Raw genomic sequence first — 16,736 nt, 5'->3', positions numbered from 1 at the left:
GCCTTCCAGTTTTAAAACCGTTTCCTGGCATTTGAAACATCTGAACTATTTAAAAGTACCCTTTAGCGTTTAAAGATAAAATCAATTGAAAGACATGCATGCTAAATCATGCTGTTTCATTGTGTTGAAAATTTATAGTTACAAGATGGTTATCTATAAAAATCTATTGCTTATTGAACACATATTGATTATGAAATTAAGATATAACAGATCAACGACTTTCATCCCTGAACTGCAGATATATTTCTGAAGCAAATAAAAATTTAATCTGGTTATACGCGACCAATCTGTTCGCAGTGCAGTAGTTCATCGGCGATACATATGTGACGCAATAATCATGATTTGAACGTTTAAAAATTTAATCTGGAAATACGCGACCAGTAATCATGATTTAAAATTGAATTTGTCAAATATTGGAACATCCAATTACCAAAAACACAATGACAAACGGAACATTAGTATATAAACACGACGAACAGATAGAAGCTTGGATTGATGACGCAACATGGATCTTAACAAGTTCTTTCATCATTTTTACAATGCAGTCAGGTTAGTAAATAGTTTACTTTTATAGATTAGTACTTGGATGGAGAGTTGTCTCATTGGCACTGATACCACACCTTCATATATCTGTATACATGTAATTTAATATATTCAAGTATCATGAGTATGGGTTTGATCATTGTTGAAGACCGTACGATGATTTGTAATAGTTGTTAACCTGTAAGTCATCTTATATCTATTTGATAGGTTTTTTTTATAGCTTCAATAGACTTTTCTGATTTAAAAATATTTACCGTCAGTCAACCCATAAAAGAAATATATATGATCAAACATTATTTTTATATTGTACTCTACAATTACTGATACATGTTACTTAGTGACTGTTGATTGCTCAACCTCTACGATGGGTCAAGTTTTGCTTTCAACTCTATAGAGAAATATCTAGTAACGTGTTACAGATGCAAAATATAATATTTCCCTCTTTCGAGTATTCGGAAACTTGTCTTTCTATCGGGCCGGGAATTCAAAAATTATGGTGACAAACAGCACAAATTAAGTTTTAAACTCTGTAGAAATTAATTAAATGAGAAAGGAAAAATAAGTTTTGGCGGAATAACACAAAAGCTCTGATGCAAATACATGAACAGTATAAATGTTCCGGACCATATGAGTATTTGGACCATACGCGTATGGTCATGACCATATGCGTATACTCATATGGTCCGACCATACGCGTATGGTCCGACCGTACGCGTATGGTCGGACCATATGAGTATTATACGCGTTTGGTTATTAACGGGTCGGACCATATGAGTATTTGGACCATATAGGTATTTTTTCAAATATACAATAGAACTTATAATACAATAAACAAATGTGTTTACAAAAAAATGTATTAATTTTACATTTCAAAAGCTACATAAACATTAAATATAGATTCCACAGTCAGTTGATCTTAGTTTTCATCGCTCATTGTATTTGTGTATGCTTTTGTATAATTAGAATGACATTCAAACGGTACCATACATGTAGCTTTTCTGCGATTGCTTGTTTTGGCTGCGTGCAGTGATATCGACTCGGACATTTCCGAGGTATTTACGGTGTTTTTAAGAAACTCTAAATCTCCAATATCGTAAAATGAATATCACCAATCACAGATCAAATTAAATAAAGACAGTGGCTATTTCATGCCTCTTAAATGCTATTTTACCGGTCTTATAATTAAGATCAAAATAGAAGTATAAAAATAAAGAATAGACAAAAATATTTTAATATTTTACTTATCAAAAATGTCTTAAAAAATATCATGATCCTTGCCGGTGATGTCACCTACTTTAAACAATAAAATTCCTTTTACAATATGTTCATTTGATTTTGACATCTTCTTATGATTGTACTTACAAATAGTAAGTAATAATAACTATGTGAATTAAGTGACGTAACAACCAAAAGGGTCACACCAAATGAAGAGTTTAAAAGTATACGTGTTGATTACCCCGACCATACGCGTATGGTCCGACCATATGCGTATGGTCGGACCATATGAGTATATACCCATATGGTCATGACCATACGCGTATGGTCCAGATACTCATATGGTCCGGAACATAAATATATTAAAAAAATGTCAGGTGAAAATCCCTCCACAACAAAAGCTAAGTTAGATAGACAGTATATTATAGTGGAATTAATACAAAATGTTTTACCCGACATTCAACAACGGAAGTCAATTTCCATTAGTGCCTTGGCAACATTTGTTGATTTTTTTCTTCATCAGAAAAACTTGTTTCTTAGTGATTAAAAGGTTTAAATGTGTAGGTACAGAGGTCTCAAAAAAGAATCTATTTAAAACAAACGTTTTCACAGTCGGACTGTTATGTTAGATAACAACGTGCGACAGACTGTTGTCATATTAGTTAGCCAATTGACACCAAAGTGATACTATTCAGTCAGTACCAAGTCAGTACCTATCGATATAGTGACTATCAAGTAAAACATTAAATTATATCCAATATTCCCTCATTTTAAAGAGTCAATCCAAATTCCCCATCCCTCACCCCTCTATTACAGGACCTACCTATTGTATTTATCGTCAGTTAATCGTTAGATCCTGAACATGCATGAAATATTTGCTGCTGGACGTTTTAGTAACCAAAATTCAATAAATCATATCTTTCATATTATACAATTAAAATGAAACATATTTTACAGCGGTCGTCCCCCTTCTTTTTTTTACTTTATTCGGGTTAATCCCAAACTTAACAAAATTTAAAGAAAATACTCATTTTGGTTGTGAAGTTAAGTCGACCTTCGTTGGTAAAGTTGCTTAAAATTATAATTTTGATTTTGAATTAATTTAAAATTCAATTTATATCTGGTATTTAATGTGTCTCTTGAGGGAAATGAAGATGTTCAGTTCGTTTATAATTAATATTTTAATCGGAAAAGGAGAAGAGCACGATGAATCTAAGCATTACATCAATGATTGATACTATTATATCAAAATTGAAAAAGAGATTAATATCTAGATATATAATATGATGACTGACAACAAACATCTCCTTAAATTAAAAAGTAATTAAGTTTCAGTAATATCCATTAGGAAACGGCTCTGTTTAAGGAAATGGGGATCATTTAAATTATAAAAAAATATTCAGTACAATATTCATATCTTAATAAAATTGAGAATGGAAATGGGCAATTTGTCAAAGATACAAGCCAACAACCCGACCATTGAGCATACAACAGCCGAAGGTCACAAAGTGCGTCTTGACATAGATTATAAATATATTGTACACATTTAGATCTTTAAACATAAAGATACTGTTTATTAACAGAGGTCTTTTGTTGAACACCATACTTTGACCTCTATGTGTTTTCTTGTTTTGTTGTGTTGTTGAGTTGCTGTCTCATTGACTTTAATTCCATATCTTTACTGTAAAACATGTATATGAAACCCATACATACAAGTTTTGTCAGAAGGCAGAATTGCTTGCTGTCTTTAATAATGCGAAAAAAAACCTGCGATCTTATAAGATGTGTGGTGAACTTATTTATATGAAAATGATAGTCCTAACACGGCTATACGAATACTGAAATACTACATTTTGGTAATCGTTTTAAAAAACCTTACCCGAAGATGTCCAATAATAATTACATTGGCTTTTACAAATCAAACAGAATGGCTTGAAACATTATCCTTCTTTTTACACATCCATTTGTTATACAGTAGAGCTACAGTAACCCATTGGTACTTTATACAAGGATACATGTATATTACAGAAATCGTGGTTACGGAATGTTTGGTTAAATCTAGTTAATGATTGCTAGATTCTATAGCGGCCTACAGGCTTTATTGGTATACTTCCTACTCGCCATACGCAATGGTCATAGCTTAGTACTAGGTTTATATTCCTTAACATATAATTCCTAAGCACATTATGGAGCAAAGTTGAAATGCAAAGTTCAATAGAAAAAGTCTTCTATAATGGTATTGCATAAATTAAATGTATACCTCTTGACCTCTGTCACATTAGATTCAAGAAGACGAAACATTTTTGCACAATCTGTATTACCAATATGTGTTGCATCCTATAATGCATATTTATCCATGATTAAAGTTCTTATTATCCAGTCACAAAGGATAATTGCTATACTGATGCTTTGCTTTTTTAGAAATATAAGTTAGGGTTAAAATCTCATTTGACATTGACTCTACATTTATATATATTTTTAACTCAACAAATACCACTATCATAGAATCCCAGCCTCTTTTTGATTTTGATAGGATTTGGTCTGTTAGAAAGTGGAATGTCCAGCAAGAAGAATGAGGTAAACATAATGATAAAGAATGTGGTAGACGTGGTGTTTGGTACACTGACATATTGGGCAGTGGGATATGGCCTAACCTTTGGGACGGACGAAGGCGCTAATTGGTTTACTGGAGTCGGGTCCTTCTTTTTAGACCCTGGTAAGACTATCATAGTGATACAATGCTCATTGTGGAAGGGTAGAAAAATATATATTAGACTATTCAAAGTAACATAAAGTAACATTTTGATTGGAATAAGTTTGCACTACTTTCGAGAAGCGGTTAATTGGTTAGTGTAACACATAAAACGTCCGTTTAACATTTTAAAAATGAAAAATTATACAAAAATTATACATAAATTATTCAAGAAAGTTGAAACATTGCATTTATATATCAAACATTATAATTCATTGTTTTCATTTCAAAATTATATTATGTTTTATAGACGAGGAAACCATGGGAACAGAGTTTTCAAAATTCATATTTCAAGCCTCGTTTTGTACAACAGCTACTACCATAGTATCAGGTAGGACTACACTTCAATTGTTAAGTACTAAAATGAACTGTAATGTGTTGGTGTGAAATTTTTTAGAGTTTATCTATAATCTAAGAAATCTATTCACAATTTAGGCATTTGTTAATCAAAGTAAGTATGCTAGAAGTACAAAATTCATAAAACCATAGTCATTTTAGTACTTAACAATTGAATTTTTTTTCAAATCTCATGCCTTTTACCTTTTCCATTTATCATTATTTGTTATTTTACTTGTAAGTTTATTTGTTCTATGTTCGACATATAAACCACCGAACGAAAAAGAGGGGCAAGTGAGGATAACACATTTCTATGTATTTCCTTAAAACAGGAGCAATAGCAGAAAGAACCAAACTGACTGCCTACATTGCTTTTTGCTTGCTGAACACAGTTGTATACAGTTTCCCTGCTCACTGGGTGTGGTCAAAGGATGGATGGTTGAAACAGATGGACGTAGTAGATGTTGCAGGTGTTGGACCGGTCCATTTAGTTGGAGGTGTGTCAGCACTAGTAGCTGCAATAATGGTGAAACCAAGATATGGAAGATTCTCGGACGACCAATTGACTGTACATGGAAACTCTGTTAATGCTGTCCTTGGATTGTTCATTTTATGGTGATCATTTTTTGTTCTTTTAAGGATAAATGTAAATAAATAAAAATATGCACGGTGGTATACGTCAATAATACTCAACAACAAAAAGATAGACCTTCAACAATAGACAAAATGCCAAACTCTTAATCACCAGGAAGCTAGAAAAGTAGTGACTATATATCAAAGAAGTGTCATTAAAATCAAATTATCCTAAATGACAAAAAACAAAAGAGATTAGAAACGGGGAGTGTGTCAAAGAGACAACAACCAGACCAACGAGCAAAAAAAAAAAAAAACAACAACAAAAAGATAGACCTTCAACAATAGACAAAATGCCAAACTCTTAATCACCAGGAAGCTAGAAAAGTAGTGACTATATATCAAAGAAGTGTCATTAAAATCAAATTATCCTAAATGACAAAAAACAAAAGAGATTAGAAACGGGGAGTGTGTCAAAGAGACAACAACCAGACCAACGAGCAAAAAAAAAAAAACAACAACAAAGGCTTCAACGAGATGATCCCGAATCTGGAGTTGGGTTTTAGCTTTCCCCTTAAAACAATGTTTACGGACGTAATACTATGCTTCAAAACATATAAATGAATCAAAATTGAAAGCACAAGAAAGTTTGATTAAAAAAAAAAAATTAAATTAAAAAATAATTAAAAAAAAATCATCAGCTTTTATCATGCTCTTTTAATAAAGATAAATTCTGTTCAAGTGTTTTTTGTTTTTTTTTTTAGGTGGGGATGGTTAGGATTCAATTGTGGTAGTACATTTGGAATCAGTGGAGGCAAATGGAAAATTGCTGCAAGGTAGCTACCTACAAAAATGTCTTTATACCAACAGTCGCTAAAGATCAGTGAAAAGTTAAACATAAAACAGCTTATTGTTAAAGGATATGCTTATTATGCATACGTTTTTTCAATCGCTAAACTCAACTTAAAATACATGAACTTAAGGATTTTGATATGTTTGCAATACCTTGAACTTTGAGGCTCCCTGATCCATTTAGTTAAACTATGATAGTAGTTAAGTTCTGTTTCCCACGAATGTGCCATGGCATACTAATTGTACCTGCAACTGTAAGTTATCATAAAAAGAAGTTTATGAATATTCTGGATACCTTTCAAGACTGACAGGTATATGATTGGAGGAGGCGGAGAGGAGTATTTTCGAAAATTCCAGTCGAAAAATCGTTAGATGTAAAATAACCTGAGCCCAAGGACATTCAATTTCATGACTGGTGATTTTCGGAAATACCCATGGTAGACATATGGTATATGAGTTTGATTACATTGAATATCATTAGTCTTGGTGGGATTCGGCTGTTGTCTGCTCTATGGTCTGGTTGTTGTCTCTTTGACACATTCCTTATATCCATTCTCAATAGTCTTGATTGAATAAAACATGTCGGAAAATACCGAGACGGAAAGGGTAAAAACCAAAGCAGGTACCTCGACGATTGTCATGTGCTTAAAGAAAATATGTCACGCATATATTGGCCATCAACCAATATCACAAAAATATGTATTTACAATTTATAAATCCGTGTTTTAGTCTTTGGCATTATCTTTATTTTTTTTTTAATATTTTTTTTATTTTCTTCTTGATATAATGCTTATATATATGATCATATATTCTAATTTTTAAAAAAAGAAGCTAACAAGCTTTTCTTTTCACATACAATAGATCAATTGACATACAATAACACTTTACAAAGCAAGATTTTCAAAGTTCTGCACGTATAAGAATGGTGAGATCTAGTAGCGATTTCAAAACATTTTACCATGTTCTGAGAATGACAATCATAAAGTTATCCTATTTATTCTTTTTATAAATTTGTATCAATGATTTAAACTAGCTAATCCCTCATTCAAATCAATTCATCTTTCGACAATACAATTGTTCTTTTTACGTAATTAAGTCAAAAGTTTATTTGAAAAACCAACATGAAAATCACCTTCAACCATGCGCATTTCAAATGTTTATTGTAGAATAGACATATGGTTCTATTCTTTAGTCCAGTGCATATGGTGAACAATGAACAAAGAATTGTAAAATAGACGCATATTTCCATTGTGAAGAGCAGTATTAATGATGGCCACTGAACAAAGCACAGAAAAATATTTTGTCAACCAAATCCATATACAATTGTTGGTTAGTTTTTGAAAATCAGAAATCAATCTTCTTTTAGACAATTCCATAACTAGCCGTTAAATGCTATGTACAGATCCATGGTACATGTAAAAGATTTACATTTGTGTCATCTTATATACTCATGTCTTTTACAGAAAGCATCGCACATCGTCACTACCTTCCCCCTAAGAAATCACCCTTTTAATTCTAACTGCGTTAATCCGGGTTTTGAATGTCATGGAATGATATGATTATCATCATGCTTGTTAGTTAAAAAAACCTAAGTTTGTTTTAATTTTCTATATATTTTGTTTTACAGATCTGCTGCTACGACAATTTTATCTTCTTGTAGTGGAGGCGTAATGGCTTTCTTATTGAGGTAAATTTTCATTCCTTTACTAGTTTACAGAGCAGATTGCATTCGCAAGGCTTTTAAACATTTGAAAACTCACTTTTAAAAAGCAAATTTTGTATGTTTACGTAGTGTATAATAGATCTATCTATATGAAATTCCTACATATTTTGCCCAGTGTTATGCAAATAGAACTTTATTCATAATCTGCATTTTATATCTCACTATATTACTATTTCTATATATATATACTTTTTTTTTTTTTTTTTTTTTTTTTTTTTTTTAGATTGCAAAATTGAATTGACAAAATTGTTTGGTGCGAAAAGGTTAATCAATAACTAAGTCTTCTAGAATATGATTTTTCATTACTTATAGAAAACTAGTATGCTTCTTTTGCTATGCTTTTATAATAGAATAGATGCATGTTTTTTAACTAATATAAAGCTTGTTTAAGTTATAGAATTTTCGTTAAAGGATTGAATTACTTTTAAATTTATATGTTTTTAGTCCGTCTTTAGGTTATTTTCTCTGCTTTTGGTCTATGCAGCATAAACCACTTTTAAAAATACAAATTGATATTCTTATGCGACGCCTGATTCGATGTTTTCTTCTTGATTAATTGATTTAAAAATCCAACAATTTAAGATTACGGTGAAGCAGATTACAGAAATATTACGGATAACATCTCAAGTTTTTTGTATGGAATTTGTTTTCAGGTTAATTAAAATGATCATAAAAACAATTTTAAAAAAGTATTTCAAAATCTTGGTGTTGGATTTGGTCACACCTGGGTCTTTACACTTTGGCTCTAGAGCGTGCCTTGTATTTATCGAAAGGTCGTCTACGTAGTTTTCAAAATTTGTTTTAACTGGTTTTACACTTTGTACTTGTTTGGCTTTATAAATATTTTGATATGAGCGTCACTGATGAGTCTTATGTAGACGAAACGCGCGTCTGGCGTACTAAATTATTTAAATATCATTTGTATTTATTTTAACTTCAGCAAAATTGTAAACAGGACAAGTAGTCATGAATACAGCTATGGGTAAATAAAACCTTGCATCAGAAACCAGTTCATTCATGTCTTACATGTAGTCCAAACTTGCATGAAGTGTCGCAGAGTTTTGTTAGCGAACATTTAAAGAACAAATACTGAAGATCCTTCGAGCACATATTTACAAAATCAATAACGTTTACTAAAATCAAATTTTGTAACATTTCTATTCGCAGTAAACGTTGATACAATGTCATCTTCAGTGTTACATTATGCTTAAAAAGGTCAAAATGTCTATCAATTATTTCAGGATTGTCAACAGAGAAATGATTTCATACATTATACTAAATTTTCTTTTCTGCATTTGATGCAAAATCAATAGTTGAAAAAAAACCCGCTTCTGTTGTTTATTAACAAATAAGGTTTGGATTTTTTTTAAATAGACAGAAAAAACCTCTTTTTCATATACAGGGGCATAAACAATGGAGAATTTTTTTTAGTGTAAACAATAAAACACTTCAGTTTACTTAATTTGACTTGTTAATCTTAGTTTTGTCACTGAAATTGATTATCAATTATATATTAGAAATTGTTATAAATTAAGGAATGTATCTCCCTCATGCAAAGCTCTGATTCCTTTCACGGATTTGGCTATACTTTTTGGACCTTTTGGATTATAGCTCTTCATCATTTATATAAGCTTTGGATTTCAAATATTTTGGCCACGAGCATCACTGAAGAGACATGTATTGTCGAAATGCGCATCTGGTGCAAGAAAATTGGTACCGTTAATTTTATTATCATTAAACAAGAATACAAATGAAAACTAAGTAGATCTTCGAATAGTTGTTGCTGTTTTCGCTGTACTGCGTTATTGTTTTTTTTCCCTTATTTTTGTTTTGTTTTGTTTTTATTGATTATTGGCACTGCATGGTTTGGTTGTTTGGTTGTTTGTTTGTTTGTTTTTCTTGCCAGGTTGTTCAACTCTATGTACTTGTGTTTGTAGAAACTACACTTTTTAAATGTTTCTAAAATCATTCCAAAGATGCAAACTATTTTGATAAAAGTGAACAAAGAAATGTACTTTGGTATAAATTAAATGTGAAATTAATGATTAGTATTAAGTCTCGTCTATGAATTCATGTTGTTATCTTGTGGTTGTTTTTAAGAGTATATTGTTTCATTGAAAGTTCAACAAACATGTCACCATTAATATTCCATTTATTTTGTATATCTACATAAGAAATTAGTGTCATCCAGTTCGATCGGCATGTATGCTTTATCTTTATTTATAGACCTGCTCTTTTAATGCATTTATCAGATTCTAATAATTCCATTGCACCGTACATATTTCCGTTTTATAATTGTTGTTGTGCGTATTGATAGAAATGTTTAAGAAGTTTCCAAAGTGGTTTTTACACCAAATAGGATCATTACATAACGTGACAAAATTTCCTGATTTTATTATTCGGTTTTATTATTTTAAGACTTTAAATCTGTCCAAAATACCATTATACTGTAGATCTGAAGAAAAAAAAATATCTGGTGGCTCTTTTTATTCTGATTTGTCCTTTGAAAGTTGGCTTTTAACGTATAGGGAATTAACTTAAATTGTTTTATTACATAATCATAACGATTTTGAAATAAGTTGAGTTACTGAGTTGGATTTTATTTTGACTATTTGTTTTTATAATGATTTTAAGTATTTCGATGGTGTAATTGTAAGGATTTTAATCATAATATGAATTACACCGCTGTTTTGTTACAGTTTCTTATTACACAAGAGAAAATTTGATGTTCAACTGTTAGTGAATGGAATTCTGGGATCACTTGTTAGTATAACAGGTAAATATTGACAAACTGTCAAACTATGCCTTCTTTTGATGTGTCTTGTTGGTTATAGATGAACATTATTTTGAAAGTTTCGAACCTACGCCCTAAGACTCAAAATTTCTGCATCATTTTATTGCATAGAAGAAAACTGTTATTCCTTTTTATTTTTTTTGGCTCACATGTCCCATAAGGCAAAATTAGCTTTTATCATCACTTGGCGTCCGTCGTTGTCTGTCGTCCGTTAACTTTTACAAAAATCTTCTCCTCTGAAACTACTAGTCCAAATCTAACCAAACTTGGCCACAATCACCACTAGGGTAGCTATGTGTCCGATGGCCCCGCCTGCCAACCAAGATGTCAAACATGGCTAAAAATAGAACATAGGGGTAACATACAGTTTTAATTTGGCTTATATCTCTGAAACTGAAGCATTTATAGCAAATCTGACAAGGGAGTAAAAATGTTCATCAGATGAAATATATCTGTCCTGAAACTTTCAGATGAAGCAGACAACCCGTTATTTGGTTGCTGTCTCTGAATAGGTAGTTTTAAAGAAATTTGCAGTTTTTGGTTATCATCTGGATTACTGTTATAGATAGAGATAAACTATAAACAGCAATAATGTTTAGCAAAGTAAGATCTACAAATAAGTCAGACATGACCAAAATGGTCAATTGATCCCTTAAGGAGTTATTGCCCTTTATAGGTAATGTTTAACAATTTTTCTTAACTTTTTGTATTTTTTTTTACAAAAGTCTCATGATACTGCTGAGACAAATGTAACCAAATGTGGCCACAATAAGCATAAAATTCCGATTAGGGTATTTAGTTTAAAATATTGGTCCGATTACCCTGACTGCCAACAAACATGGCAGACATGGCTAAAATAAAAAACTTAGAGAAAATATGCAGTTTTTTACTTCATATATCTCTGAAACTAGAACAAAAGTATAACGGTTGCAACATTTCATGCATCAATTGTCAATAAAAATATCAGGCGAACGACACAGGCTCCTGGAGCCTCTAGTCAAGAAAATATAGTTAATCATTTGAAAATTTTAATAAACGGTTTTCCGATTTAAAAATACATGCATTGATATTTACCAAAACAACATGGTACAACATATGCTATTTCTTTCTGACACCTACTTGACATTGTTTTCAATAAATCACTGATGTTTATTTTAAAGGTATATGCGCAGTCACAACTACATGGGCTGCTATCCTCATTGGAGCAGTTGGCGCATGTGTGACTACGTTTGGACAAATAGCTCTAGTCAAGATGAAGGTAGACGACCCAGTTGGCGCAGTAGCAGTTCATTTAATGGGTTCACTGTGGGGAATTTTGTGTTGCGGTCTCTTTGGTCTGAAAGATGATATTGAGCACAGTTTTAGTCATCATGATGGACTAGTTTGGGTAAGATGAAAAGGTTGAATTACTGAATGAAAATTTAAAAAACAAACAAGAATGTGTCCATGTACGGAATTTCAAGTTATTAGGACTTCAACTTCATCAAAATCTACCGTGATCAAAAACTTCAATCGGGACAGACAGACAAACAAACGGACGCACAAACCGGAAAACATTATGTCCATAAACTGGGCTTAAAAACGACCTTTCAGAATCTTTATGAATTTGCTCAAAGTATGTGATCTTTAAAACTTTACTTACGGTGTCGTACGAGTAACTTAACTGTTTGAGACAACAAGCATTACGTTTGGAATTTTTTGATGTATCACGACAGCATGCTCTACTTGAGTGCGGAAGCTCGTGAACCTCTAGTGAATATTAACTGCTTCAAACTAATGGTTTGTATTTGTCATTCGCTGATTTTCTGGTTAGCATGTCAGAGCAGCACGACGTTAAAACTACGGCTTTGTTATAGTTAAGGTTTATGTTTAATATTCTTTACTTTGTGGTTTATACCTATAGTTTGCGATACTGTTATCGAACACAAGACGTCATATCATCGCGAATTGATGAGTACATCACGATTGCCAATTGTTATTTTCCACTTGCATTTTACTTGTAGTAACTACTAAGTATATGATATTATAATACGCTAAAACATATTATATTCTAGGGAGGCGGTTTTTACTTACTTGGAGTTCAGACAATGGCTGCAGTCGCGATCATCATATGGTCAGTGGTGACGTCGTTTATTGTTCTCAAGTTTATTGACTTGACTATAGGGTTACGACTTACCTTAGAAGAAGAACTTTATGGTGCTGATTATTGCGAACACAACGTTGAACTTCCGCCGGATGTGAAGGAGTATGCTGAATCGGTACTGCGCAGACTGAAGGAAAAGGCAGAACGAGAAAAGAAAATTAACGGAAACATCCCACGAGTAGAACTAGTTAATTCAACCCTTGATCATCCGACAGACAACAGTCCTGCACGTGACACAGATGATCTTATTCTTGAAAACGTCAACAAAAGTTCTGACGAGGAGGCTACTGATAACGACGATAAAGTGCGCAAAAAATGCGAACAGAAAGAAAATGGCAGAACAAACGCAGACGAAAGTTTAAAGCAAAACAATGGTCTTAAAGGAAATATACAGGATGGACAGAAAAATGCAGGTGGTAATCTGAATAGGAGGAAGAGAGCTCGTAAAACAGTTGTTTTTGCACCCATGAAAGGAGATCAGAAAGTTGAGGGTGGGCAGTGTAATCCTGCATTTGAAGATTGACGTTTTTTTTCTCTCCCAGCATAATTTAGTTTAGAGTGCAGCATTGTACTTTAGCCGAAATTATCATCTTAGTAAAGGAAATCAATCGGCTGGTTCATATGCTGAAAAAAATGTGTTTTTTGTATTTTCTCTGTCTACTTGGCCTTTTTCATTAAATACTGTAATAATGTATTTTTATTACTTTTATCATTCAACTTTTTTTTTCAAATATACAATCAAAGGTATAATGTATCACCCTAGAACTGTTTCGACTGTGGGTCGATGCCACTGCTGGTGGAGATTTAATTCCCCGAGGGTATCACCAGCCCAGTAGTCAACACTTTTTTATGCTTACATGAATTATCATTGATATGGTTATATTTGTAAATTACCTGTTTACAAAATTTTAAATTTTTGAAAAAACTAAGGCTTTTCTACCTTAGGCATAGATTACCTTAGCTGTATTTGGCATAACCTTTAGGAATTTTGGTTCTCAATGCTCTTCAACTTCGTACTTTTTTTGGCCTTTTCAACTTTTTGGGATTCGAGCGTCACTGATGAGTCCTTTGTAGACGAAACGCGCGTCTGGGGTATATACAAAATTTAGTCCTGATATATGATGAGTTTATTCACGTGTTGGAAATATTGTCATTTGTTTGGAATAAAAGGATATTTTTGTAGTTCCAAACCTATGTTGTCATCTGAATTATGTTGTCATCTGAATTCTGTGACCGTGAAAGTTCTGGTGAAAGATATTGCAGCTATTCGTCATTTATTATTCTGCTATTTAATAAAAACGAAGTTTTTACCTCTTTCATTTGTGTGTTCAGTTTTAATTTGCTGGTCAAAAAGAATCAATGTATGGCAATACGTTTTCCATGAATTATGACATTTGATATACAAGACACCATACTTATGTTCGATCATCTACCTGAAGTAAGTTTCCGACTGCCTTATGCTAAGTTGACCTCTGATTGATTCGGCTATCATTGTTAGGTCCCTTCTCTTCACATGCCTTGGTAATTATACGTACACGACTTGAAATTATTTCGTTTTGAGTATTCCTGATGAAGGTGAACTTAAAAAAGTTTTATGCACGCATGCAATATGCCTCTTCTTGTGGACTGTTAGTCCCCGAGGGTATCACAAGCCCAGTAGCCAGTTCTTCGGTACTGGCATGAAAATACGGAATTTTTTGTTATTAAAATTTGCTGTTACAAAATGTTAGAAATTGTTATAGATTAGGGAATGTATCTCCCTCGTGCAAAGCTCTGATTTCTTTTACGGATTTGGCTATATTTTGTGGACCTTTTAGATTATAGCTCTTCATTTTTTATATGAGCTTTGGATTTCGAATATTTTGGCCACGAGCATAACTGAAGAGACATGTATTGTCGAAATGCTCATCTGGTGCAGACAAAAATGGTACCGTTAATGTTATTGTGAAGTATATTAACATTTGTAAAACATATTTTAATCATTTAGTTCTAGCATATAATATATTTAGTTTTCTACTTTCCGTGATAGTTAGGGAAAGAAGACATAAGGACAAACAATAGTTCAGAAAAAGTTGTACAGAAAATTAAAGATCGTGTCATTGCACGAGACCTAAAAGATCTAGACAAAATAATTATATAAATAACATATATATGTGTGTTGTTATTTGCCATATACTAATAAATATAAGAAACTGCTCATACATTTTGACACTTATTTTCCCATTAAGACCTCAGATTGTGTTGCTGTTCTTTGTGCTATTTGGGGAATGTTCACGAAAGGCTTAAAGGGATAGTAGCTACGATTTGGACAAAATTGTGAACAAGTTTTTAAGCTGAAAAAATCAAAGATATGTACTAAAAATAAGCAATAAGATCGCTAAAATGTTTTCATAAACTGCAAAAGTGTTAATAATTGACAATTCATATCGTGTTGCGTGCCTAATCATCTCATTAATTATGCATCTTTGCCGACACAGCGAGTGAGCTAACCGAGACAGTGTTCCAGCTTGAATTTGAGGGCAGAAGGGTGCTGGTAAAAAAAAAGGCACTTTAGTGCGGTTTTGTAAATTTTTTTTGTAAAAAAGATTGTATGATTGTTGAGTGTTTTTTTTTTCCTTTTTTTTTGTGTACTGGTATTTTTTTAGGGTACCATGAAAGTATTTTCAGTGTATTTTTACTTCTTTTTTTGTATGGCATGGTTTCTTATTGACAACTGTTTTCATTTCAGTACTGGTTTTGAAATCACTTCCAAGCAAGACATCAGCATGTAGATCCTTTTTAGTAATAAACATAGAAGATGTACCTTTTACTTTGTTGTTATTTATTTCATTCTCAATAAAATTTTAAAAACATAATGTTTTACAATATTTTATTATCAAGAATACATATGATCAAGTGAAAAAACTTAACAATTTCATTAAAAAAATCACAGAAAACTGGCACTAAGGTCTTAAAATGCAATACTGAGTCTGAGATGAATAATATAAGAAACAGTGGTAAATGAAATCACTAAACATCATACAAGCAAAGAAGTATCTTTAAAAAGCACTAAAAACATACAAGCAAAGTAGTGTCTTAAAAAACACTATTGACACAAGACAAGAGGTTTCAAATATTGAGTTTTAAAGCATAGAGCACAGTCAAATTCATTAAGAAATTAATTCAAAGCAATGTACTAACATCAAACAAATTACATGAGACTATATATATATAAACATTGTATAGAGTCAATAAATTACACAATAAAGTCAATGAGTTGCACTAGAGTCTAGAGTCACTGTGTAAACTGAAGCAGTCTTCTGTCTTTTTTCTGAAAGAACTGGTTTGTGACTTTGTCAAGTAGTGTATCAAACAAGATGCTGGTGCAGTTGAGCTTGATGTTCAGTAGGCGGTTGAGTGTTGTTGTCTTAAGGTTGCTGCGGTGACTAGTCTTGATGAGTTTCATTTGGGAAAAAAGTAAAATCACAAAAATACTGAACTCAGAGGAAAATCAATTTGGAAAGTCCATAAAACATCCTCTCTACTTCAGCAGTACTCAATGGAAGTGTAGCTGTAATGGCATACAGTTGATGAACTATAGTGGGTACATTTCTTGAAGACCACAGTCTGAGGTGTGCAGTAGTTTCAGTAGCTGAGTAACAGAACGTTATTGGGTGGACATGCTGTCAACTAGTTGCAGAAAGTCTTGCCACTGTGTTTGAAGATCTTCTGGTTGCATAGAGAAGTGGTCTGCCAGTGTGTACAACTCAGTAAACCCATAGAGAGAGGGAAGAGTGTCTGTACCATTCAAGTCGATGATAGATAA

At 32.4% G+C, this 16,736-nt stretch overlaps 1 protein-coding gene across 2 annotated transcripts; it reads left to right on the top strand.

The window, feature by feature from the left end:
- The first annotated feature begins 92 nt into the window (after positions 1 to 92).
- Positions 93 to 13,535, top strand: LOC134714141 (putative ammonium transporter 3). Of its 2 annotated transcripts, XM_063575383.1 has the most exons (10): positions 93 to 549; positions 4,292 to 4,474; positions 4,761 to 4,841; positions 5,179 to 5,461; positions 6,184 to 6,255; positions 7,899 to 7,958; positions 8,935 to 8,976; positions 10,694 to 10,770; positions 11,949 to 12,175; positions 12,843 to 13,535. In XM_063575383.1, the coding sequence occupies exons 1-10, from the start codon at positions 441 to 443 to the stop codon at positions 13,452 to 13,454; spliced, it is 1,746 nt and encodes a 581-aa protein (XP_063431453.1). In that variant the 5' UTR covers positions 93 to 440; the 3' UTR covers positions 13,455 to 13,535. The 2 variants fall into 2 exon arrangements, with proteins under 2 accessions (XP_063431453.1, XP_063431454.1); XM_063575384.1 differs by lacking the exon at positions 8,935 to 8,976.
- The last annotated feature ends 3,201 nt before the right edge of the window (positions 13,536 to 16,736 follow it).

The sequence above is a fragment of the Mytilus trossulus genome, chromosome 4 (genome assembly GCF_036588685.1).
Source record: "Mytilus trossulus isolate FHL-02 chromosome 4, PNRI_Mtr1.1.1.hap1, whole genome shotgun sequence".
NCBI classification, from domain to species: Eukaryota; Metazoa; Mollusca; class Bivalvia; order Mytilida; family Mytilidae; genus Mytilus; species Mytilus trossulus.
The sequence above is the reverse complement of the archived record's forward strand: the minus strand, read 5'-3'. Positions and strand labels throughout refer to the sequence as shown.